Raw genomic sequence first — 26,516 nt, 5'->3', positions numbered from 1 at the left:
TCCCTGTGCAGGAAAGAAAGTGGGTCTGACTTTGGAACATAGTTTGGTGTTTCACAGCACATAAATGACTCCTCTGGCCTCTACTGTATGCTTTTACGAGAAGGGGGTTACATAAAAGATCGTGACACCCCTCTAATGATCCAGCAAACATCTGCACCCCGCTGACGTGTCCTTGAACGTGACGCCGGAGCCCAAATAGTGACTCTTTGCCGCTGTTCTTTTTCTTTAATTTGAGCCGTGAAGCTCGGCAGGCAAAACAGAAAAGACAAATCTCTTCTCCAAAGGATCAATAGTGAGTTACAGAAGAAAAGTATTCCACAGTCTTTTGAATTATTTGAAACAACGGGGTGGGATGGTAAAATTGGGTCTGGGTAAAAAGGTAGAATCACATAAAATGTGAATGTGCAGTGAAGGAGGGCATTTCAAATGTGCATTTACGAAAAGCCTTTATTATATGCTGACCTTTTTCTGAGTGTGAAGCAGCACGGTTATTCAGATCTAACCGGGAACAAAAGCTTTTTTACTGCAACGAACAAAGAGAATCTCACTTTGCACACTTCAGATTTTGTACATGTGTATTAGAAGAAGACATGACACGAACCCGTAGCTTGATGTCTAAACACTATGCAGCCCTGAAACCTACAAAAGGATATGAAAGGTTATCAGACCAGTCAAAAATCTGTTAGTTTAACAATTCAAATTGAGTGTAAAAAGAAATATAAAGCTTTTTTCTTACTTTGTCTTTAACCTTCAGTCAGTTGGTAAAGCCTTTAGCTCTTATCAGTTAATAAACTAAATCAAAACTTTGTTTATTTCACTCTGTAATTCATCTTGAAATCTCTACAAATCCAGAGGATTGAATGGCGAGCTAGCTTACCTGAAAATACTGCTAACTGAACACACTGAGCACCAGCCTGTTCAGCTAGCTATCTAGCTGCAGCTAACTTGCATTAAAGATAACTTGTTAGCTTTAGCTTGCCCGCTAAAATGCTAACTACTGTTACAAGAGTTAATACAGTGATACTATAGCACTATGCAGTAATGGATGATAAGCATCTGGTATTGCTTACCAGCATATAGGTTAGCTTAATGGAGTTTAATAGATCGTTTGATCCCTTAACGCTGTTTTTAGCAGCTATGCTAGCTTGGAATGCTAAAGTGACTTGCTGCTTATAGTTGATTGCTTCTGATTGGACAGGGCCACAGAAGTTTCCTGGAAACAACCGATTTACATATTGCTAATGTCAGCGCTAGCTTAGACATTTGTTAGGTTTTAATGGTACTACATGATTTACTGCAGTGAATCATTGGTTTGAAACTAGCTAGTCACAGAATTTGAAGCTTAGGAAGGACTTTATCAAAGATTTATGAACAGCTGGTTCAATCCAGTCATTGAGCTCAGTGTGTTCGGCTACAAGTGTTTAAGGTGAGCTATAGCTAGCTGCACACTTTGTTCCAACCCCTGTTGTGGACATACACAGTATCTCATCATCATATAAACATGGGAATATAGAACTGGGGTGAGGAGTTAAGACAAGATTAGCAGTAAGGGAAAAATAAAAAGGTTTTCTTGAACCAACTGCTCAGGGGTTAACAAGAAAGTATTTAGCTTTACATTTCTTTTCCTGCTGCCTTTTAATTATTTAAGCGACTGCATTATTTATTGATATGTCAAGTTATTTTTTTGACCCATCTGATAACCTTTTACTGCCTGATGTCGGTTTGGAGGCTCAGGAAAGCACACTCCAGCTAAATGAAATATTGTTTTCAGCTGCATAAATGGCAAGCAGCGTTTTCCTCCCTCTTAACTTCCAGTTGTTGACACTGCAGCCGCCCAGAGGGCTCTTCTATTCCCACTGCGGTGGTATTGCAAGCATGTGTCAATGGCATTGACACTAATGTAATGTGATTGGCTCCTTCTAATGAGGCGAAATGAGATGACATTTCACTTGACAATCAATCACGAGCCAAATGCCCATTTGTAGGACTGCCTGGGAGCCTGTGTGTCGATGGGTCAGACGGCAGTGAATGACGCAGTAGTCTGTTGTTGATGTGTTCAATGCTTTAGTATAAGGCTCTGCATTGGAGATATGTTTTAATTTAATTCTCATTGCATTTGCTTGTTTTTAAAATAGAATAGCATTTTAAAGGAGCAGTGTGCAATTCGCCCCAGTTTTCCATCAAAAACAGCTGATATGACACTAGTCTTGGCCTGCATTAACACCTGTCTTTGTTATGGTTAATTAGCTAATTAATTTAATGAGGCAGATGAAATTTTTCTGTTAGTTCCAGAGGAACTTCAGCTTCCTTTCAGAGCCCTTTTCATGTTGTCGGCTGAACTCTTTGAGACTCTGCTGTTGTATTAGATTTAACTTCCATGGTACGCATCAACAAGCGCAGGTCATCCACTGATCACACGGTTCGATCCCCGCCTCCTCTTGTCCACATGTCGCTGCCATCTGTGTATGAGTGTGTGCGTGAATGGGTGGCAAACCTCCAGGCAGTGCAGAGATTTCAATAAAGAGCCGTGTTGTGCCACGTTCGTTAATTTGAGTTTCGTAATTTTCCAGTTTCAAACATGTAACAAGCGTTCATGTCGTCAGCCAAGTCGTAGTTATCATTGAGAGATTCTGATCCCCCTAAAAGCTCTGAAAACTTGGCGCTTTATGATATGGGAGCAAACATGGAGTGTGTCTTTCAAGGCGATTAAACACAAATTTAATGGGTGTTCCCATCTTCTCCCCTGACCTGACAATGACTGTCGTTCTCAGCCTGCAAACCATGTAGTCTTTATAGTCTCAAAAATATGTATAAGTACATATATACTGTATAGTTCTTAATATAGCAATTATGCATCTGGCCTTACAAATGCGGCTGTGTGTGAATCTGTTATCAGTGAGCCTTGTGTAGGCTTACTGGCTCTTGAATGCACTTCATAACTCTTTTGAGGAGCACTATATATTCCTTGTCAGTCTTGTCCGCTGCCGTATTTATGCCTTGCCACCTCCATTACCATAATGCGTTTCACCTTGTGTTCGAGCAGTGCTGGTTTGAACGAGCCACTTTGTGTGCGTACGACCGAGTGTGTGAAGTGGAGTGTGTGGGGTTAAACGGGGCTGGGGTTCATCCTGTCTGCCCTGAGCTGGCCTGGCTCTCGACTCTTCTCTGCCCACTGAAGCTGAAAATAGGACTGGGGCTGCAGGCTCTCTCTCCCTCTGCACAGCTCACTGCAGAATCACAGCACCGGACAACTTTGGATTCTCAGCATAACAGCACACGTTCTACTAGATGCGCATTGTCCCCTGATATCAAAATTTCAGACCTCACATGAGCGCCGAGCACTTTAGTTATCTCATCAGTTGATAAAGGTGCTGATCCAGGTGTCACTCACCTTGTGCTCCTTCATGTAGGGCAAGAATCAATGCAAAAAAAGTGCGTTTTTGATCAGACTTTATTGTGAAGTATGCAGTGTTACAACCCTCAACTAAAGGATGAGTGGGAATAAAATAGAAAATAGACTAAATAACCTGGGAAGAGAATATTCACAGAGGTTGCAGTGAACAGCGTCATCTTTCATTTTTGTCTGAGCTAAAAAAGTAAGAAGTCTTAATGTTAATTTTGCATTGCATTCAGTGAAATTGTTCGTAGGTTTGTGTTGGGCCCATTATGCTAGTAGCGGCTAATTTAGCCTCATCGTGCTCACCTCAATCTGCTGAGCTCACTTCTTTCTAACTCCACTTACTTTTGGTCTTCAGCTTTGACAAACGACTTCAGTGACGTCACTTGAGGCGCGTTGTCGGACTTCACATCGCTCCTTCTGGAGCCACAAAAGGCTTTTTCACACATGCAGTAACACTCCTCACGACCTGTAAACAGACTTTGATGTGTGCAGTTGACACACTTCCCCGTTGATAATGATTTGAGATTGAAAAATCCTCACATCGGAGAAGCTTTAATGCTCAAAAATGCTGTAACAACAGTCTGTCGCTTTTAAAGGACCATTAAATGTAGCGAGGTGCAACTGTGTTGGTCTACAAACACCTTTTAAAATGATTCGTTATTAAATTTGTTGCTGATTAATTTCCAGTCAGCTAACCGCGTCGTTTCAGCACATGCACGGCTCCCTGATGGATTGTCACAAATGTCTCATTCAGAGCAGGTTAAGAGATAAACAGCATTGTCGCAGGCTACAGCTTATTAAAACAGAATGAGGCTCAGCCTGCACGGCTCATCCTTATTATGCCACTGACTTTTACAAATAGCAGCTTTTGAGCATTTTCACTTGTCAGGAGACATTTTTGCTCCTGCTGAAAAAGATTTGTACAGCGGTGGAGTGTGTGGCAATATTGTGACAGCTCGCAGGACTGATCCCAGTACAGCACATACTCTCTCCCTGTTTTGCTCTGATTTTCTATAGCTTGCCTCCATGGCACTTGAGTGTATGTTAAACCTCTTAATGTGAGAGCATATGTTCTCCCCCATTTATCACCCTGCACTCAAAATGTATTTACCCAATTTGCACTTAGACAGCAGCCAGCTAGAGTCAAAGTAATTAACGCTTTTGCCTTAATTGTTGTGTGCGTGACAACGTTCCTTCAGGTCCTTAAGCTAATGACAGTCACCTGCAGATTGATAGTGATTTGATCATATGCCTGATAGTTAGCCACACTGAAGCACAGCAGACTGGTACTCTGGATAATTAGATGCTTTTACTCTGAGTAATCACAATGATCTGCTGAAATGAAGAACGTCAAATCTGACTTAAGTTATTCACTGTGATCATCAATTTGGAATCAGAGTATTTACTCCTGAAATGATTAGTTGATTGATTGATTGGTTAACTGACAAGATTAATCTTTTCAGTAATGTATCACCAATAAGACTGTACGGCCATACTCACGGCTCTGAGAGGCTGTGCTTAGACACAGCGGTGCTTTGAGCTCAGTGCTGACATCAGTATGCTAACACGCTCACAATGGCAGTGTTAGCATGCTAATATTTGCGAAGAGTGTCTCATCCACATATCAGGGTTGGTGGGTCAATCCCCTCCTCCTTCTGTCAACGGTTTCTTGGGCAAGATGGTTTCCAGTGGTGAGGCCAGTGCATTGTCACTGGCTGCCATTAGTGTGTGAATGGGTGCACGAGGCAAATACAGAGTCTTTGGATTCGATTTTAGATTAGCCAATAAATGCAGTCCATTTAAGTAGCACTAAACACAAAGTACAGTTAAAGCTGACGGGAATGTCATGGGTTTTGTGGGTATTTGGTCATAAACCATGGTATTGGACGAATGAAACATTTAAACTGTTGATGCATTCACCATCTGGGGAATATGAGTGTTTGTACCAGATTTCATGGTCATCCATCCGACAGTTATTGAGATATGTCAGTGTGGAGGACTGGCAGACTTCAAACTAGCATTGGCATCCATGACGCCACGCTGCTAGCACGGTTAAAAATGCACAAATCAGAGCTTCTCAGATACGAAGATATGCTGATTTTCTTGCTTTACATCACTGTAAATTGAATATATAACAATATAATATGGGGATTTAGTCTATTGGAAGGACAAATCAAGCAATTTGAAGATGTCTCTATGGGTTCCCAGAACTCCTGAGCAGTAATGGAAAAATGTTGGACGCAGTCTTGAATCCATCATGAGATATTATTCGTGCATATACTTCGTCCACATAGGATGACGGAGCTTTTAGATGTTTTAAAGCTGCTAATATCTGCATTCTGCACACACCCACCCATAAATGAATCATCTCAGGCAGTTGCTCTCTGTCGTCCGTGTGTCACTTCACTTCATTTGTTTGCTTTGTTTCAGGCGGCTGTGTAGTGCTGTCTGTCTGCTCGCTTTAAGAGCTTGCTATGGCTTTGTTTTGTCTGCTACAAGTCATTTGGCCGAGCAAGCCTCTTGCCAATAGTCATACCTAGCACGAGTGATACAAGAACGCTGGCATCAATTAGGCAAAACACGACGAGAGCGTGGCAGCACATCAATATTTATTTCATCTGCATATAAATGAGATTGGGTTTTAGGGAGCCATTTGCTGATGAACCTCTCCCCCTCCAGAGTTCTGAGCCGACACCACTCCTGTTATGACATGGAGGGCTAGGGGTGAGACGGGGGGGAGAGCTACAGGAGGAGGAGAACAGAACTGAGATATAATAGGATTCATGGAGGTAGAAATTTCAAGGCTGAAGGTGTTTGTTCTCGATGAGGCGGCTCAATGTGTTATCTGGCAGCTTAGGCTTCGTTTTATTTGTAACTGAAACTGGCGCATCGCTCTGTCTGTAAATATTTCTGAAGGAGAGATTAATTCAAGAGAGGTCGGAGGTCAATTCCTCGCAGCTCACTGGCCCAGACACTGGAAGTAATATCACGGGGGTCTGACATTGATGCTGATGAACTGTGGAGCAAGAAGTCACGTCAGTGGAGGGCTCTGAGCCGGAGACTCAATCGCATGTCATGCTGTGTGTTCCCACTTGGCCTCAGGGCGACTGGGGCTGGGGCTGCAGCCACAGCCAGCGTGGGGTGTCTCTGCAAGACTGCATGAATTTGTGTCCCTGCCCGAGACTGCAAGAGGCGGAAAAAAAGTTGTTTGTTCAGAGGGAGATGTCGGTAAACCAGTTGATGGAGCTGTCTGTGGAAGTTTGAGTCCTCCGCAGCCTTCAGCTACTTGAACTACGTGAACCAGCATGCAACAGTGATGGGACGTGACAGGTGGAGTTTCCCCTCGTGGTGCCTCGAAAAGAGCTGAAAGGCTGAACTCCAAAAAACATGTAAACATGCCTTTTTTGTGCTTACATCTGCATACACAAGAGCTGAATCTAATTGTTATTTCCATTATTCATTAACAAGCTTCCAGAGCCCAAAGTGATGTATTTAAATAGCTTTTATTGTCCAACAAACAAAATCCCAAAGATATTCAATTTAGAATTATATTAGATAGAGAAAAGCAGAAGATCCTCAAAAAGGCTTACTGGAAGCAGCAAACATTTAATGATAAATTCATTAACAAAAGATTTCCTCTTTTCGGGTAAAGACACGCCAGTTTTGGTGGGAATGCTGAAATGAATATGATGCTGCACAGTAGCTACACGGCCTTCATGGCTTTGTACTGCTGTATATGCAAATGCTATATATTTAATTAACTGTTGTTGAAGGCTAAACTACTCGTGAGGAGAGATGCATCATGATCTGCCTGATTAAGCTCAGGGGGAGATTATGAGGGATGGATCACATCATACGTTTGTAAAAACTCAGGAGGCTTTTTAGAGGTTCAGAAAGTAGACAAATGGCTCTATCAGTCACAGTCTGGTGGTTTTGTGAGAGGAAAAACTGTTCCAGCCAAACACCAGATTTTACCCAACAGAGCCGAGCCTCATCAGATTGAATCGGTGACATTTGGTGCGGTCGGACTCGGTTCATTGTCTGCTTACTGGACAGTCCTCACAATCGTCTGTGTTTTGCTGCACCGCCACAGCATTTATTTAGCCTCCATCAAGCCTCCGCTGTTAAACACCAGTTAAAATTGAAAGCATGGAAAACATCCAGGGCTGAAATCAAAGATGAGCTTTCAAAGCAGCCCTATAGAGAGGCTCTTTCTTCTCTGCTCTTGAATTCATGAAAGCCTTTATGTCGAGTGCTGTTTGCCTAAAATGTCCTCTGCCGCTCGAACAACATCAAGCACTTGAGGGAGACGTAGACAGTAAATGGTCGGTATAGATCAGTGGTGGAAAAACAGACTTTCTCTTCTCATCAGCTTGCAGTGCAGCCCTTGAGACTGAGGTCAGTTTCCTGTGTCGACCCTTCAGCTGGCCTCAAGTTTATGGGATAAAAACTTCTCTTGCGTTTTTGTTACCTGTGCTTAGACACATAGTGGCGTTCAGTGTTTTATCGATGTCTCCAGACAAATGCATGTCGCTGACCGCTGCTGAGGTTGTAATTAACCTCCTCTCACACACAGAGAAATCGATGAGATGCTTTGCACAGTCATTATTGGGGAAAATAGACTGTGCAACACTGGCCCGTTTAAATGTTGATTTTCTTTAGTCACTCTCGCTCCATTTGAGGGCTTTACAGGTAATCGTTTCCCCTCAGAATTTAAAAGCCTCGGCTGATCAAGTGGTTGCTGGTTACTTGCCTGATGCATGTTTTTTTTGTCTCTTAAGGATCCACAGCCCTTATCAGTTCCAGTTAGATTCCTTATGTGACATTTAAGATTTTGTCAATCACAAGACGTGCACACTAGGGGTCTAAGTGTCATCTCGATATTGATTCTTTGAACAACGATATTCACCTCATACCCCCTTTTAGCACGATCAGTTCGTGATGACCGGGTTAGCTGAGTGTAACAGCTGTCTTCACAATCACGAATATGAGCAGTCAGCTGCAGGTTTTAAAGGTCAGTAGTGAGGAAGAGAGTGAAAAGAGGCAGTTCACAGTCGTCCAACAGGGCTGTGAAGCAGTCATTCCTCAAGCTGCCAGGTTGATCGCTACCTCCCTTCACACAAGGCGAGAAATAAAGCTTTGTTTCCTCATTCACAGTCAGTCCCCGCTGGGAGATTTTAACAAGTTTTGTTTAGCTTTGTTGTTGTGGCCAAGATGAACTTTTGCTCAGTCCCAGCAGCAGCAGCAGCAGCAGCAGCAGCAGCAGCAGCAGCAGCAGCAGCAGCAGCAGCAGCAGCAGCAGTGCCCTCGCAGAAGTTGTAACTTATACCTACAACTCTTAACTTGCTCTATAATGACATGCTAGGAGTTGAAATGCAATACAGCAATATAAGTTTTTATAAATTTATTGTCAGGGATGCACACTATTAGTCAGAGGTATTCCTTTTGCCAACAGCAACACACTAACCTCCTGATCTCATGTTAGAAACGCAGCTGAGGATGATGGGAGAAAAAAAACAGACTGCCAGCAGCAACACAGTTGTTTCCACTAAAAAATTCAACTGGAGCTGTCAGAAGCGCCGTTACGTCTTCATAACAGTGTCGATAAGCTATCAGGATATTTCTGCTTCCATCTGCATTCCTCTGCTCCGACTGAGCGGCCAAAAAATACAGTTCCAGGTGACAAATGGCATTAATGAAAATGACAGAAATGTCAGGCGAGAGGCAGCAATGAAATGCCACTGAGATGATAGAGGAAGAACCTCTGAGAGAGGAGGATCTATGAGGGTGTGATTGTTTGTTGGAGGAAGCTTGTAATTCCCATCCTGAGAGAGAAGATGCTCAGAGCAGTGAGTCTGCTGTCCTTATTGGACTGAGAGCATAGCTGGACCGTCGCTTTGAGTTATGGATTGCAGCTTTTTTAGCAGCCTTTAGGTGTGTGCCAGCACCAGTGCTTTGAATCCAGCGCAGGCAGCCACGGGCAGCCTGTGATGTGGGTGTTTCCTGGGTGGGTGACATGGGAGCATTTGAAATGGTTGACCGGTCGCACTGGTGTGGCTGAGCTGAGGGGGCTGACCTGGATGAGCCAGTAGAAGCTTTACTCGCATGCATACATTCAGACAAAAGCAATACAGAAACAAAATGTGAGTTTGGAGGGGAGCAAGTGGTCCCTAAAAGGTAGTCTGATGGTTAACAGATTTGGCCGTATGTAGGTTAGAAAGAGCAATCATTCATGGGTTTGAGCTACACTTTGGAGTTTTATCTGTTTTAGAGCTGATCAGCAGAAGAAGTGATCATCAGATGAAGTGATAAAATAATTATTAGTTGCAGTCCAACCTTGTTTGCACCGGTTAAAATCAAAGAAGTGTCTTTAAAAGAGCATTTGAAGGTAATGGGTGGAGATGGAGAGGAGAAAGCCTGAACTGGTCTTATTCATTTCAGCTGTCTAAATAATTCAAAACAATATTCAGAAATGTCAAAGATTTACTTTAAAATATATATCACAGACATTCAAGTTTTTTTTAAGTGTTCTCGAGGACCTTAAGAAATAATTTCATCCAAGTGAGTCGACATTGAAAGTGGCATTAATAGAATTTTTGACCACTTGGGGGCAGTGCAACAAGATGTGAACACGACGTTCACATATAACCTTTTAACGTTACTCTGGCAAACCTGTTAGCAGACACATTAGCATTAATTCAGAGTCACCCAATGAATTAAAGTCCAGTCCTCTCACGTTTTAGCTTTGTTTGACCTCCACCCGCTCCTGAGGACAGTGTCTGGCTCTTTAGCTGCTGAAAGCTCCGCTGTGTTCAACGAGTTGTTTGCTCTGTTTGTCTGCCGTTTGGTGCTGGCCAGGTAGTGCCCAGTGGGAGATTTTTAGCTGAAAACAGCTTTGTGCTGCATCCAAAAACAGCTCTGATGAGAGCGGTGAGAACCAAAACAGTAAATTTGTGAGTCGGGAAAACAATATAACGAGCTGAAAGACGCTGAAAGTCTGTAGAGCTGAGGAGCGCTGCAGAGTGAAGAGTTAATTCTCTGTGGGGTCGTCACCACGAGTGACCCCTTTCACATTACATATGGTAATTTGACCTATTGCTCATATAAAAAGTTTTGCAGCCCCTAAAATCCAAGTATTTAAAATAATGTTGAGTCAAGTTAAGGCTAAACTTAAACATAACCTCATGCTTATGCAGATGTGAAGCAGTTGATTTGCATGATGCATCTTTAAACTGTGCAGATGACCTTTTACTTAGGACTGTGCCCCACATGCTTAACAGTGGCTTCCGAGCACATTTCCCTCCCCAAACTTCCTCTGCACACCAAATAGACTGCTTGTTGAGTGGTCCCTGTACAACAGTGGAGAGCTTCAGATGGATTCATGTTGAAATCCTGTTGAGATCTGACCTGACAAGGATCCCTCTTGGAGTTTGATTACCTCAGATGATCTATGCAGACTGTAGCTTCCAGTCCGCGCCGCTCTCCACATGTTCCACATGTTGGCTGTTTGTGTGTGCGCTGCTTATGTTTGCGTGAGTGTCTGTGAACTCTCTGGGGCCTCGCCGTTTTCTTGCAATGTATTGGTTTATCCATAAAAGGCATTCTGCTGGGGGATGTTAACTCAGAAACAGTTCTCTGCTCTGCTCAGTAAGCTGTGATCTCGAGTCGGGCTGCCAAATGCAATTGGGCGAAAAGGCCTTTGAAATGTGCCGTGATTGGCCATGTGTGGCGGCTATTTTGACAGCGTAGGTTGTGGCGAGGTGTGTGTGTGTGTGTGTGTTTGAGCGTGAGTCAATGAGAAAGAACTAGTAAATCACTTTAAACCTGAGTCGGTGTGCAAAGAAAGAAAGACTCGATGGATTTATTTCAGCTCTTGTGAATGTGTGTGTTTGTTTGTGTTTGTGTGTGACATCAGCCCACAACTCTCTGTGCATCGCTGTGCAGCCCTCCTGCAGTTTCCCCACTTTAAAATTAAATCTCAAGCAAATATTTCAGCGACGTTTCCCCTCTGAGCCCCACATTGTCACAGTTCATTAAAACGTAATTGAAAAGGAATATTCAACAGCTCACTTTGCACATGCACCACTTTACCCCATTACACTTGCTAAAGAAACATTTACGTAGAATACCCTCTCAGCCCTGTTTGCTCTCAGAAAGCTACATGAGTGGCTGACACGGCCGCTGTGTGATTTCCCACAATTCATCTCTGCCAGAGCAAATAAACATGGCAGGGAATGTGGGATATGCAAAGCATGATTCAGCAGCAACATTTTTAATCTTTCTTCCATCAGATTCTATTGCCACCACTGCAGAGCTCAGCAGACCGGAGCGCTCTGGGCTCTGATTGGGTTAGTTCAATTAAAGTGGCCCCAGCAAGATGTAATGAGAGCTGTGCTGTGGCAGTGACAATGCGTAGGAGTAAGCCCAGTGGCGGCCATTGTGGCTCGGCTATTAGCTGGTGACCCATTGGTATAAATAAGCCCCGATTTCCTGCAGTTGTGTCGGAGTGACTCAGCCATCACTCAGTTCAACGAGACACCTCACATCAATGGTCCAGCTTCAGTCAGATGGTAACGTACGACACCATAAACAGCGCCATGTGTCTGGCTCTTGTAGGGAAATGAAGCCTGCAAGCGTTAAGTAATTCACAGAGTTTATGGGGATATTGTGCAAGATTTCTCCACCTCTTCCCACCTCTGGAAGATTCATTGTTTTCATTTCAATTCTCTAATGTTTTCAAGTCAGAAGAACCGCATTTTAAACTTTCACATTCCAGCTTTTTACAACTTATTTTATTCGATTATTTTGATAGTTTTGACCGTAATTCCTAGCAGTTGTGATAACACCAAACTCACCAAATAATTGCTGAAATCTGGGAAAACAACTAGAGGTCACTTGATCAGTGTCAGCCAAGCCAAAGGTTCAGCTTGATCATGTAAAAAACTTTATTTGGAGGTAAAACCAAAGGTGAGCACATCCAAAATGTTCTTGAAAACAGGGAGAAATAGGAGTTGAGCCTAACGTCAGGGTTTGTGGCAAACCTTCTGGCTGCTTGTGCTTTAGTGTGCGCAGAAAGAAAATATTGCAAATGAGTGCAAAAATAAGGCCCAAGTGTAATAAACCAGAATCTTCCTTCATCAACAAGCAGTGAGACGTCAAAGGTTTTTGGTGACGGGCTCTTATGACCCATTCTCTTTGTATTATCAAAAGCCCTGCTTGTCTCCTCTCATGTCCTCTGTGGATTTTTACATAAATCACTGAGTATCGCTGATTTTAGGATGCAGGCTCTGACTCTGAATGAAAGTCCAATTAAGAAACAAAGTATTGATCTTTACTGGCCTCTTCCCTCCCAGCTCTGTCTCCTCTCTCAGTGGAAGAAACCTCTGTCTGACCATGTCATCTTCTCTTTGTCTTGTTAACTTTTATGTCCCTTGTATGTTTTATTCTGTCTCCTCCTGTCACTAATTATCACTTCTCTAAGCTCCAGGAGTTCAGCGCAGGGATCCAGATTTTCATAGATTTATCAAGAGGTGTAGATGCTCTGTAAACTCTGGTCTCTGTGTCTGTATCTCTGTGTGATGTGTTTGGTCCAAGCAAGAGACGTACCCAGATATACAAAACGGGAGTGCAATAATTTATTGTAGCGTTGCGTGAGATTTGCTTCACTGGGTCTCTTAGTGCTGTCTTTATTGTGATAGGAGTAATATTTTTGGCAAGGCAACCAGACTGTTGAGCACTGAGTTTGTCTGCTTTTTTACCACTCTGTCCACCGCACACGCTCGAAAGCCTCAGCCTCTCAGCGGAGATGGATTTCCTTTTGTCGCCGTGTTGCAGGCAAATGACACATTTTTGAGGCGACAGTTTGACAGGAGATGGATCCTCGTCATGTTAAGTGAGGGGAGCTTTCCTCCTGAGTGAACCACAGGCGCGGCGGCATTAGCATGTTGAGTCTGGATGCAGTCGACCAGTCGACCAAGGTGAGGTTATTTCACAGTCTCTTGGACTTCAAAGCCGTCGCATGGGAGCAGCTTCGACGTGCTCGTGCTGCTGCCAGTGTGTCCCTGCTTTCAGTCCTCACTGGAAGGGCCCACAGCAGGCTGCACCCCCCTGTTCAAATCACCTTATCTTTATCGACTGTCTCTCGTTCCTCTTTAACTCCGTATGGAAGGATGGAATTCGATTTAGGTTTCACACACAGCTGCCTCGACACCTGAACATCACTGCCTCCAAACAGTTCAACCTTATAACTGTATGGAATCCTGATGTCCGCAACCAAGCTAGTTATATACCTAGCATTACAAATATTCATTAGTTTTTCAGTTTTCATTGAGTTATCAGAAATGTAAACAAACTATCTTTACTGTGTCAGGAAATCAGACCTTTATGGCTGCGTTCAGCACTACTGTTTACTGTCGGTCAATGGCGCAAATCTTTGTTTCAAGGTTCAGGAAAGTAACTGATGTTAAAGATTTGCACTGATTTACTTTGTACCTGGAAAATGGATTTATTTCACCAAAGAATTTTGCAGTTTTAAATGCAGTTGGACTCTTTCTCGCCTTGCACCTACATCCCAGCCTCATGTGATGGCAAGACTTTCATACACCCTTCTGTCTTGTCAGTCTAAACCCTTTCACACAGGCTGTATCAAGCAGACAAAGCCCTTCTAGTTGCTCTGTGAAACTGCTGACTCTACAATGAATAAATAATAAAGTAAATAACCTCACTTGAGGATTTTTATCAACTTCCTTCTACAAATTTAGAAACAAGGAAAGGCGTTATTGGCTGCAGTCATTTCTGGACTACTGGAGAAAGTAAAGCAGTTAGAGGAAAAGCTGTAGCAGGTGACATGAAGCTGTACAGAGTCATGAGGGGCAGATCCAGGAGAGGATTCAGGTCTCCCAGGCAAACTGAACAGCACTCAGCACCGTGAATGTGGAACTGAAGAGCTGTTAATTGCCCTTTGCTATTTTTCACTCACATTTTACGATCTTCATTTCCTTTTTCGGGTCTTTTAAACAACTGTGAGGGTGTTTCATCACAGAATGAAACGGTTCAAATACATATATCACTGCTCTTTCCAAGCCACTAACCTGTGACTGACAGGTCGTTTGGCTAATTTGCTAGTCAGAATTGAGAGAGGCCAACTTGCCAACATCTTTGGGGTGTTGAATACGGGAGAAAACTGCAGATTTGGCAGAAACTGTCACTGTAAAACTTTCTAGAAACTTTTTGTGCTTTGCACTGTAAATCACATGAGTACTGAGCACACGAATATAGATTTGGAAAAATATCTAAGCTGTGTTGTGTGCAGGTTGGTTTGCTGCTCAGTGGTTGTGACCACTTGAGATCCAGTTAAGAAGAGGGAAGGTAAAGGAGACACACTGGATGCAACGATGTATGCCAGTTTGATGGATTCTTTTCATTGTGTGTAGAGAGCAGGAGACCTGGACACGAGGTTCATGGTGGATATGCCGTGGCGAGTTGACAGGCCATATCTGTATTTGCATAAACATGACACAACCTCAACTTTATGCAAAGGAGGCTGTCCAGCGCCAACCAAGATTCTGTTACTGAATTGCCTGTTTCTTGCCTCAAATGTTTTCAGAAACATTTTTTAGTGTTTGTGACCAGGCCGCCATTTTATCAGCTTGAAGCGGACGAGCCAAAACCAAGCGTCGCAGTTACATCACCCACCAGCCAGTTCAGTGGTCAGATGCACTCGGATGCGTCCTCAAAGTGGCGGTCTGCTTCCTGCATTGTGATGTCAGGATATGAAGTTGAACCCAATGAAGGCAGTTTAAGGGTCACAAGGTGCGACATAGGCATTGGGGCGTGGTTGGAATTGGCTACGGTCAGTCTTCGTGGGACAGGAGACATCCAGAGGCACGAGTAGGCAGCTAGATGAACATCTTCCAGCCAAAGCCAGAGGTGATTTTTTGATAAAATGTATGCAGTCAGCTGGAGTCAAGTGACGGGTAAGAGGCCAGACAGGATCCATGTTAGCTGCAACCTTTGATTCGCTTCTGTATTCCCTAAATCTTGCCCCATGTGCTCTTTATGCTGAGGCATAGCTTCTCTTCGAGGTGTTAAACAAGTCTCTCTCGAGGGTGAAATACCTGGAGACACAACCAAGTGCTAAAGTACTTAGCAGCAGCCAGTGGCTTTTAGGTAAAACTGCCACTCAGGCCAGTGTGAGCAGCCAAATTTAGCTCTCAGCTCAGGCAGGGGTAGGATTCAGAGGTCTAGAAGCTTAAGTTTAGTTTAGTACAGAATGGAGCTACCTGTTTGATGGTTCGGTTGATTTATGACAGTGCAGGCCAACGAGGGATCAAGAAATCATTTAACATTATTATACGGCTTCTGTAGGTCGTCACCCAGGCTTTGGCACATATCACGGCATGTATTGATAAATACCATGCTGTGTGGATTGATGTTCTTCAGGCATTCACCACTGAGCAAAGAAAACCATATTGAGCTTTTATAAACTGCTGCTTTCCTTTGGTCCTTTTCACACTCGTATAACACACACAGGCTCGTGAAGTGCCAGTGTTAGCAGCAGTTTTAATCCACACAAGATGCGCTTGAGGTGACCAAAATAGCTTGAAAGTAAAATCCAGTCACACTAACATCAAGTGTTTCTTCATCACTCACCAGAATTATGGAAATGGAAATTAAAAATAACCATGCATCTATCCAGGAGGGACAGTTTCAGCTTATTAAGAGACGTGTGCTGTGTCAAGCATTTTGGCAAAACAAATTTGCACATCATATTTTTTTAATGAGAGAAATCCATGAAAATCATAAAAAATTGATTTGAGACACTGTCACTCTACCCTTGGGTACCTCCTATTAAAATGTCATCTGCATGTGAATATCCCAGGAGAATAAAGAACTGAAGGTATAATCACTCACATAATAAACTGACATTGTCTTTCCCAGACTCCAGCTGTGGGCATTCGCTCATTAATGCTGCAGTAGGTGGTCAGTGTTCATCAGTGTTCGTCCAGTTTCTGTGCCTGCATGCAAATCACAGCTGGTGCTCTCCCAATAGCATGCATGCATGCAAATTAGTCTGCTCAGTCGAGGTAAAGCACCTTGTGGAATCACGCACAGACCAGGTTCAGAGGAAGTTCAGCCAACTATTTGGTTAACCAGCGCTATTCCTGCAAAATCCAGATGTGAGGACAGACTCGATTACTGTGCCCTTACAGTCATGTACACGAACATATCAGGATGCAGCCGCTATCCAGGAAACAAGATTTCATTCTAATACCAGAGATGAGCATTGGAAAGTGTGATTGGATTGGTCCCCATCCAAAAAAGCAGATCTGGACACAGAGCACAGTTTGATTGATATAAATGAAGCCGTGTGTGTTTGAATGCAATGGTGGCTCAGAAATGCGAGGTACCCGTCTGCTCTCCCATGCTGTTCTCCATCAATCCGCTGCTTAGGGTGGCCACTGGAAGGCACGGCAGCACGTGAAGGACATATTCCATTTCCTGCTCCAGCAGCACTATCAGAGTCCCATTTCCAGGATAAAATGGACCAGGCGTCCCCCGCCATGCGGGAGACATGCTCACACACAAGCAGGCAGCCGGTGGGCTGAGTGAATTTCCATGGCAATTGGTGAGCTGGGGACGGTCAGCGTAAAGCAACAGAAGGAAGCTGAGCTGCGTAATCACCTGTGGGATTTGGAGAGCTGGAGATACTGCGAGGGTGTGTTTGTCAGGCTGGAGCCCTGTAATTTCAGGAAATGAGCGTAATTCTGTAAAAGGCAAATAATGGATATGTTTTTGTCTGCGTAATGACTTCACAACACCAAGAAGAAGCAGGTTTTGTGAACAGGTGTGTACATGAGGGTTCAGCTCCGATGACATGGGTTTGATTACTCAGTACCAAGCGTACTCAGGCTCTTACACAGGAAGTCCTGCAGATTAAAAGACACAATGCTTTGTCTGTCCACATAAGTGTTTCCTGGTCTGATGTAAGAACTACATCTGTTTTACAATCTGTTATAACACCATGGATAAAGTTTGGTTGTGTTCAGCATAATGGAAATGGAAATCAATGGCTGCCTGGAGCGGTTTCCAAAATAAATTCAAAGGTGTTCTGCAAAAATAAAGTTTATTTAATTTGTAGTTAAGGAGCTAAAACTGTCCTTAAAACAAAAACGAATTCATTAGTTCAATCTTTAAATACCTAAATATAATGAAGTTATATTGAAGTTGATGAGATCCAAGGCGTTTTTCAGTTAAACACATGTCGAATGATTAGCGAATCACCGCATTCTGCTGGCTTTATTTTTGGAATATGGGCTGTTTTTTCAGTCTTTGTGTGTGTGCGTGTGTGTGCGTGTAAACCCATGTGAAGGCCAGTTGGTGTTTACAGATTCCAACACTTTCACCACAGATTTGGCATCATACATGTGCATTGAAGACTAATCAGCAGCGCGCAGTGTGTGTCTGGTGAAACTGGCAAGGTTTTAAGCCCATCCTGATCTTTTAATTAGCCTGATTATCCAAACAGCTGTCTGCTGGAGCTCCCTCTGACTTTCATGCTCACACACACATACACACAGTGTGATAAAGCTACATATGTGACTGCCTTCGGGTGCCCTCAGAGCAGGGTGTGATAAATATTGTCAGTGCGGCTGCGATGACGGCGCTTCGAGCGCTGACTGACTGTCAGCGCTCCCTCCATGCTGGATTTTTCTCGATAAAGCAGAAAGTTTTCAGACTTCTGCAGGAGACTTTGAAGACTTTCCTGTCAGCGCTGCAGAAGTCCTTTCTTTAGGACTTCTGGTGGGTTTTAGATGCATGTGTGTTCTGCATTCACGTCTGTCTTGCTGACCTTGCTGGCTGTTCAGCCCAAAGTGGATTCTGAGCACAGAGCTCCCTCTGAGCTCTCTGCGCCTGCATGAACTGTTGACACAGTCAGATCTAAGTTTCCTGATGAGCTGATCCATCGCTGCAGGAAATCGTCCCATATTGAAACACGATGCACCTTATTTGTTTTCAGCATGAATACTAAGATTAATATTTACAAATGTTTGCAATCAGATTTTTACTCTTCAGGTTTGGGATTGAATTTGCTGGCCTGGAGTCTGTTTAATTCATTATTCAGAGGTTTGATTTCTTTTTATTTCTGATTTGATTCTGTATATTCATTAAACAGTAATCTTACTGAGATTCTTCCATACGTTGAAAACAGCAGAATTATGCATTAAAACCATTTTCTCATGAGAGACAAAGTGATTTGTTTTGCTTTAATGGAGGAAAATTAGTCTTTTGTTCTGAATCCAGACACTGAAATCAGAATCAGGTTTATTGCCAACAGGTTTTCACACAGGAATTTGCCTTGGTGTTTTGGTGCAGAACAACAAACGCAGTAAACATAGTAACAGTACACAGCGCTACTGCTTTCCTCAAGCACAAAAGGGATGCTACATTTTTTAAAAATGAATTCACATTTCAGTCAAATTAGAAATAGCAGCACTTGTGTAGTTGTAGTAATTATAGTATTTGAGGCTGTCGTACTTAATTCAACAGGATAATTGCTTTGGTGTTTTGCCTTTGACAGTCAAAGTGTAGAGAGACAATAGTCAAGTTTCCATCCGAATGCAGTTCGAATTTTAAATGAATCCTCTTAAAATTGATAAAGAAAATGCAAATGAGTCTGTCCGTTGCTGTTATGAGTGTTAGGAACCAATGGTGGCGCTAATTCTCCAGGTGGGTGCTGGTAAACCCTTACAGTGGAAGACAGCACAGCAAGATTAGGTTTATTAATATGCTCTTCATCACTCCACTCAGATCTGATGTTCCTCAGCTTCCATTTTTAGCCTCGTCAGTGGAGCTTCAGTCTGTTTCCATTAACTTTGTCACATTTTGTTTTACCGTCATACCAATCTTTCCACCTCAGCCCAGTGTAAAAACTGCCTTGAAAATGTGCATAAAACCAGGTGGATTTAAACACACTTACAGAGAGAGAGAGAGAGCAGTGTGACATGCAGTGAAGGTCTCCAGCCATTAAATCCAGCCTGTCTGTGCTGACAGGGCAGGTCATGTGGGCGTGATGTTCCGCTGGTGGCACTCGCTTCAAGATGAAGTCTTTTTGCAGGTTTGTCTTCATCAAGTAAAGACATCTCTGTGACTTTCTGATCAAACGAGTCGGCAGCAGTAACGAGAAAACTGAACAATACTGAATACTGAAGTTGGTGCTGGTGGAAATGCTGGGTCACCTAAACATGGAGGTGGATTGATGAGCGGTGGCCTCGTAAACTTTGACATTTTGAAGATGCCCTTTTTGCCAGCTGTGCTAATTAGTGTCTTTGACATGAGTCCTGATTCGTTTGTTCTGTTTAGTTTAGCATAACAAGAGTCTACAGCTCTGCTAACGGCTTTAGTAGACGTCGAGATATTTCACAGTATAAGTGAAAGGTTTGACCTGCTGGTGGCGCTAGACGAGAAGTCAAGGGAGCACCAGAGCCAATAGGATCCATCCTATGTGGACTATTGATGTTTGTTTGGGCCAGCCGACACCACCGCCTCTCGAGCGGTGCTGCTAGCACGACTAAAGACGAAGCCGACGCCATGAATGAGTCATTACCTGCTGCAAAGCATAGTTCAATAAGCCATGAATAATTTATTACACACACAAACATAATTTAGATTGATGAAAGCAACTGAATAGGAAGAACGTGTTTAGAGCTGCCATCTCTTTAAGGTGGAGTGCCTCTTGCTCCACCAGTTGCAGCGATAGTCGGCGCTCCTCTGTGAGCTGCACTAGTTTGTGGCAGAGTATGAGGAGGCTACTGTTGTAGCACCTCGATCCCCTGGAGGAACCAGCTGCTCTCTTGTTTTTCGGCTCTCCACAGGCTGTTCTCTCTCTTGCCCGGCCTCCCCGGGGATTTACGTGACACCTGCTGAGCTTAAATGGTGGATTCTCTTCCTCTGCCGAGCAGCAACGGTTTTCATTCACCCATCTGTTTAGGAAACGCTATCATGGCTGCGCGTGGCTCCAAACATGCTTGAAATTCATCCTAAATTGCATGCATTACATTTTGCATCATTTTTTATGTTACCTTTCCTCAAGGTCAAGGTGGAAATAATACACGAATACTAGCAATAAATGCATGAATTGTCCATATCGTTGGGATTGTCATGTTGCACTGATTGCCTCATGCGGCAGTAAGTGGATTTTCCTGAGCTTCTGTGAGCTCTCAGCCTCTACAGTCTCCTTTTTCTTCTCTATCTCCATCCCCTCCCCTCCGCGCTCCCTCCATCGTACACATTTCCCCGTCTGCAGCGTCACATATCAGTCGTGTCATGATAGCGGCGCCGTCAGAGCTGCAGGAGCTGATGAGGAACAACCTCAAGAGAAAAATGAGAGAGAGCATCACATCTGTTGAAATGACCTCCTTCACCCTCATACACCTCACTGACTCCAGACCAGTGGAGCCGCTGTAAGACTTTGACTCTGTTGCATTGCTATGCGTGCACACACACAATCTATTTTTGGACACATGGGCAAATATTGGGCCATATTGAGGAGAGCTGCTGTCACCAGAGTGTTGTAGCTGCTGCTCAGCGCCAGCGAGCAAACCTCATCCTGGTTTACTCCGTCAGCTCTGTTTTGTAATAATTAACAAAACAGAATCAACATCGGAACAAAAGTTGAGTGAATCAGCTTCATTTTGGCAACAGTGACTAAACAAAGAGCGCTCAGACGCCAGCAAGGCTGTGAGATTTTTAGACGAATGGAAGATTTTTTGCTGAAGAAATCTATCTTGTTCTCGAGTTCAGTCTTGTATCTTCTGTGTATTAAAAACTTGGTTTGGGATCAGCTTTTGTATGCATAACAGAAATGTGCATGAAACTTGGTGCATTTTTTGTTCTTTATATGTTATTTCAGTAGAACTCTGCCTGTCTCTGACCCGTTCTGCCTCATATTATAGACAAAGATGAGTCTGATAATTTCTCAATGTTTTATATCCTTGTTTGATTACGTGGAATATTTGGGTGTTCGTCAATCAGACAAATCAGGCAGTTGGAAGATGTCACACTGGGCGCTCTGGGAAGAAATGCAATGAGAATCTTTTCCATTTGATAAAGCAAATTAATCAATCAGAAACAATCAAAATAATAATCGACTGCTTCCCCGCTGTACAGACAGATGAATGACTGAACATAAGTATCTCAGAGAACATGTCTTATTTCTAAATAGATGTCTGCACACTCTAAAATATTTCCAGTTTTTCAATGCCCTGAAGCCTCATAACAGCCATTAAATCTGACATTGTTGGTTCCATTTCGATGTAGCAGCCTTTAAAAGTCAAGCTGCGTTTGTGTGCTCGCAAATGTGTATACAGGCACGTAAACACATGTCATTACCAGAGGAAGAGGAGAAGGAGATAAATGGAAAGATTGCATGACCAGAATGGGCAAAAAAATGTCACCGGAAACCGCTGGTGTCGGCTGCTGAACGCAGAGCAAACAAACGACAACCTAATTAGTAGGAATTCTGCTCTGCGGGAGAAAGACGGCGCTGAGACACGATGTTTAGCTTCACCACGTGGTTGTTTGACGGTGGAAGGAGGTCAGATCCAGGTCATGTGGATGCTGTAAGCCGACATGTGTGTGTGTGTGTGTGTGGGAGGGGGGGGGGGTTGTGATGTGGTAAAGGATGGCTTTTAATCTAAAGGAGGAGGCATATAAAACAGATGTAGTGCCCCGTGCTGCAGATGGGGGGCGTTGTAGGACCTGAGAATCTGCAGGGATCCAATAGAAAGAGGGATCTCGGCGCGATTGGTCCCCGCCGCCTGAGCCACGCTCCGGCAGTCGCTCTCTCCCTCACTTGCAGCAACACACTCTGGCACACACACTTCTTCCCCTTCCCCTTCCCGCTCTCTCTCTCTCACACACTCTCTCTTTGCCTCTGTGTCTCTCGGCCACTCCGCGCTCTCCTGTTTCATTTCTCCACCGTGGAGCGCAGGGAGAGGTGGCTCAGATCTCCGGCTGGCTGGCTGACAGTTGCTAGATTGGGGCAAACAGAGACAGAGTTGGGGACCTGAGGGACAGGACGGCGCAAGAGGGGGGGGGATTCCAGCAGGAAAGATCAAACGCAAGATTTCCTTCCAGCGGAGATTATTTGCTTCACAAAACCTGTGGAAAGAGGACTCTGACAGTATACCGGCTGCACAACCGCTGTCCGCACAAGAGGTGCCATTCAGTGCGTTAATATGTGTGTGCATGTGTGTGTGCTTTGGAGTCTGCTCACCTTTTCAGTATGCACATTCATTGGCTTGGCTTCTTTTCTCATGCAAATGTAAATGGGCTGGTCGTGCCGCTCCACGTCTTTGACAGAGACACAGATGGAGCCGGTCTCTGTAATTCAGGTTTGCACGATTATAATGCAGCGCACCGTGAATTAGTTCAGCTCTGATGGATTAGTGTGTGCGTGCATGTGTGTGTGTGAGAACACACGGCCGGAGAACCAGAATGTGCTAAATAATAGATCTCCCAATATGACAGAAAACTTCTAAACTGGGTTATTCTTGGATCAATGCTCTGCTCATTACACCCGCTGCCATTTCATCCACCTCCAGTGCTTTCAGAATCGATAGCATGTGTTTTCCTGCCTGGATGCGTCTGTCTGCACGTGTGTGCGTTGCTGTCATGTGCGGCCTCGGACATATCATGCTTGGATGTCGCTGCCTCGGGACCACAGAGGGGAAAAAGAAGACGGTGTGTGTGTGTGTGTGGGGGGGGGGGGGGGTAGCTAAATGCTATGTGGCACCGTGCCAAGTTGCTGCTTTCCAGAGGATGTTGAAGGTTAGACGAATGTCTTCTCAGCCTGTGCGCCCACTCCGTCTGCCTCTCTGCTGCTGTACTTCTATGCAGAAGAGTAACAAGAATGACAAGTGCGTTGGTTAAAGCGAGGAATCCCTTAAGTAACGTCAGTGGAGTGGCCCCTCCGCCTCTCATCCGTCCTGTCCTGCCTCCATTTGAAATGTGATTGTGAGTGTGTGGCAGAGTAGATAGAGTATTTGCTCCAGAAGGGGGGGATGCTTGTTTTAGCTTGCTCCCCCTTTCTACTCCCCCATGGGATTTGCCCTTGCCTTCCATCTCTCTTATCCTCTTCCTCCATTTCTCTGTTGCTTCTTCCATCACTTCTTTTTTTTTTTCATCTTCTGTCCTGCTGAGCCAGCAAGATGAACTGGTTTAAAGTGGACGTCCATTCACGCAACTGGGACTGCTGGAGAGACAGAGAGGAAGAGGGGGGTGGGAGGGGAGCTCAGGTGGGGGTGAGGGAGAGGAGGATTGGAGTAAAAACAGCCCCCGGGGGAGTCGGCGAGTGATCATGTAGACATTCCTCCGCACGTGTTTGGCCACCGCTCCATTGAACACCTCCACTCGACAGATGCTGAATCCTGGAGAGGGCAGAGCGTATTCATTAGCGCTGGCTGTGTTTGTTTGCAGGGATTTAGCGAATTCAAATTGTTTACTGTGGTTGTCGGTGATTTCTGGGTCATTTGTCACTGCAGTGTTTTGAGCTTCCTCTGCTTGCTCTTGAAGTTTGGAAAACAGTGTGAGTTAAGCAGTTTTTTTTTAAATTTTTGGGTAATTCACATCAAGCTGTCCCCATTTCTGATCAAGACCCGAGTAGGTTTCTTTTCCCTCAAGCCGTTTCTTCAGTTCTCTACAGCCTTTCATGTTATGTCAGAGTGATTGATTTGATGGAAAGGTCTGATTCTGATTACTCATTCCTGCCCCTTGTGCTCCTCCAGGGGGCGTGATAGACAAGGACCTGCGCCACTACCTCAACCTGCGCTTCCAGAAAGGCTCGGTGGACCACGAGCTGCAGCAGATCATCCGGGACAACCTCTACCTCCGCACCGTCCCCTGTGAGTTACTTCGTCTTCACCTTCCTCGTCTCACATCTTTATCACCTGCACTCATTTCCTCGAGGGAAGCGCTTTTTGCTATTTTTCACTCTTGCCCCAAAAGCTTCAAGTTCCCTGTGTGGTTATTTGATGAACCAGCCATCTAGTCATCTTCCGTAATACTGTGGGACTTCAGAGAGACAGATTAAAGAGAGAGTGGGCTAAATTGAAGCCGCAGACACCCACGTATCACCATATAAGTAGAGTCTCTAGCATGGTTCAACCTCCAAAAATGCTCGATCCTACATTTCCCACAATGCAACTCAAATGTGTCCCTTATTACACTGTCCCTTTCTCCTCGATGCTTCTATCAAACCCCACACCTGCAGCTTTTAACACAGGCTATATGGTAGAAATTTTCAGTTTCAAGCCCAATCTGATATACCCTTGATGACATCACTATGACATCATCAGGGTACTTTTTCTCAAGTATGAAAAGGGGAGCCCTCAGAAGACATGTTTTCACAAGCTGAGTAGTCTTCTTCATGAAGAGTAAACTCAACTTTATGTGTAAAATTAGTGGAATGGCCCTTTAAGAATATACACCAGATGTGCCACCTCAGAATGCTGATAGTCATGGCAGGTGATGAGTATGGTTTGCTCTGGTGAAAGCGACTAGGTGGATGTTGAGTTGAGATTGTTTCGTAAAGCTCAAGAGTGAGCAGTGAAGCTCAACAGATTTCCAAAAGTTTGGTATCACATTACTGCAAACTCATTGACACAGAACAAACCCGAGGTCAGGTGGTGCTGGCTGGTTTCTTGAGCTCCAGGGAAAATAACAAACTGCAGACCTGCTATGTTCAGCCTTGACTCGGGGTCAGCAGGGTACTCACAGGAGCGCAGAAAGGCGGGGTCAACTCGAGGCGAATCCGACCGTGCTTCTTGCTCCTCATCAACCCGACATGATTCTAGACACTCTTAAAAGTACAGTATGTCTTGAATAAGTGGTTTCCAGCTGAGGGGGTGTGTGTGTGTGTGATGAGCTGCTTTTCTTTGCTGCCACTGGCTTCAGCCCCCAAAGTCCCAGCGATCTGTCTGCGGTGGCAGTCAGCTCCCTGCTTCAGGGCTGGTTCAAGTTTCACCCTTTAAAATCAGCCCTCAGTGTCTAATTAGCCGTATTGTGGACAATCAAGGACAACATCTGGAGGGATTTAAGGTATTGATACTCAGTGTTTTTAGCTCAGGACAGCATTTCAAACTCAGTGCTTATCTGGGTCTTCTGTGCTGTGCTGTGCTGTGCTGTGCTGTGCTGTGCTGTGCTGTGCTCTGTTCTGTGTGTGTGTGTGTGTGTGTGTGTGTGTGTGTGTGTGTGTGTGTGTGTGTGTGTGTGTGTGTGTGTGTGTGTGTGTGTGTGTGTGTGTGTGTGTGTGTGTGTGTGTGTGTGTGTGTGTGTGTGTCCTTTATCAGGCTTCCTAAGCCCCAGTACTTACTGTATATGAGCTTAGATTTACTGATGTTTAATCCAGATTCTTCTGATTCCTATTTGCCATTTGTTTGCTGCACATATGCTCATCGCCGTCATTCAGTAGGCTGTGATATTAAAGGGTGTTTGTGTGTGTACGAGCTCTCATCTATGTATAGTGTGTGTGTGTGTGTGTGTGTGTGTGCGTTAGCGCTGCATTAGCTTTGCTTTGCCATTAGGCCCAGCTGTCTGGTGGCTATCTCTCCCCTGAATCCTTAATGGAGGTGCGTTCTTCAAGGCCAGGAGAAGGCAGATTTCACCAGAGCCACTTTTCCATTGCCCTCTCTGAACAAAATACAACGGGGGAATCAAAAAAAAAGAGCTATTTGTTAACAACAGAAGCATAATTTTCTCTAATAGCCACTCACAGAGCCGCTGCCGGTGAGGCATTGTAGACAGAGAGAGAGGTGAACAGTGAAGACAGAGAACAAATAGGAGAACAAATAGAAGGAGAGAGACACGAAAGGGAGTGGGGGGAAAGGGGAAGGAGGCGTGATGACGGGATACAGACTGTGATAACCACATAAATAAATGGACTGCTGATAAACTGTTGCAGAGAGAGAGAGTAAGGGGAGGTTAATTTGTGCATTAATGAAGCTTCAACAATGGGCCTCAGTGCTGCTGAGGGGAAGAGGCCTAGTCATGACTGAGCAGGGCTTTTTACATCTGAACTGATGGATGGAGGGATCCATGTTGGGTACACGCATTTGTG

The 26,516-nt window shown here is 44.3% G+C and overlaps 1 protein-coding gene across 1 annotated transcript in view; it reads left to right on the top strand.

The window, feature by feature from the left end:
* Positions 1-26,516, top strand: part of magi2a (membrane associated guanylate kinase, WW and PDZ domain containing 2a) — a 203,351-nt gene that overhangs the window by 36,492 nt on the left and 140,343 nt on the right. The window contains exon 2 of the mRNA XM_070991682.1: positions 24,187-24,303. Within this exon, the coding sequence (XP_070847783.1) occupies positions 24,187-24,303 (117 nt within the window). The remainder of the gene's footprint in view (positions 1-24,186; positions 24,304-26,516) is intronic.

This window comes from Chaetodon trifascialis, chromosome 22 (genome assembly GCF_039877785.1).
Source record: "Chaetodon trifascialis isolate fChaTrf1 chromosome 22, fChaTrf1.hap1, whole genome shotgun sequence".
Taxonomy (NCBI): domain Eukaryota; kingdom Metazoa; phylum Chordata; class Actinopteri; order Chaetodontiformes; family Chaetodontidae; genus Chaetodon; species Chaetodon trifascialis.
This window is presented reverse-complemented; position numbering and strand designations above follow the sequence as displayed.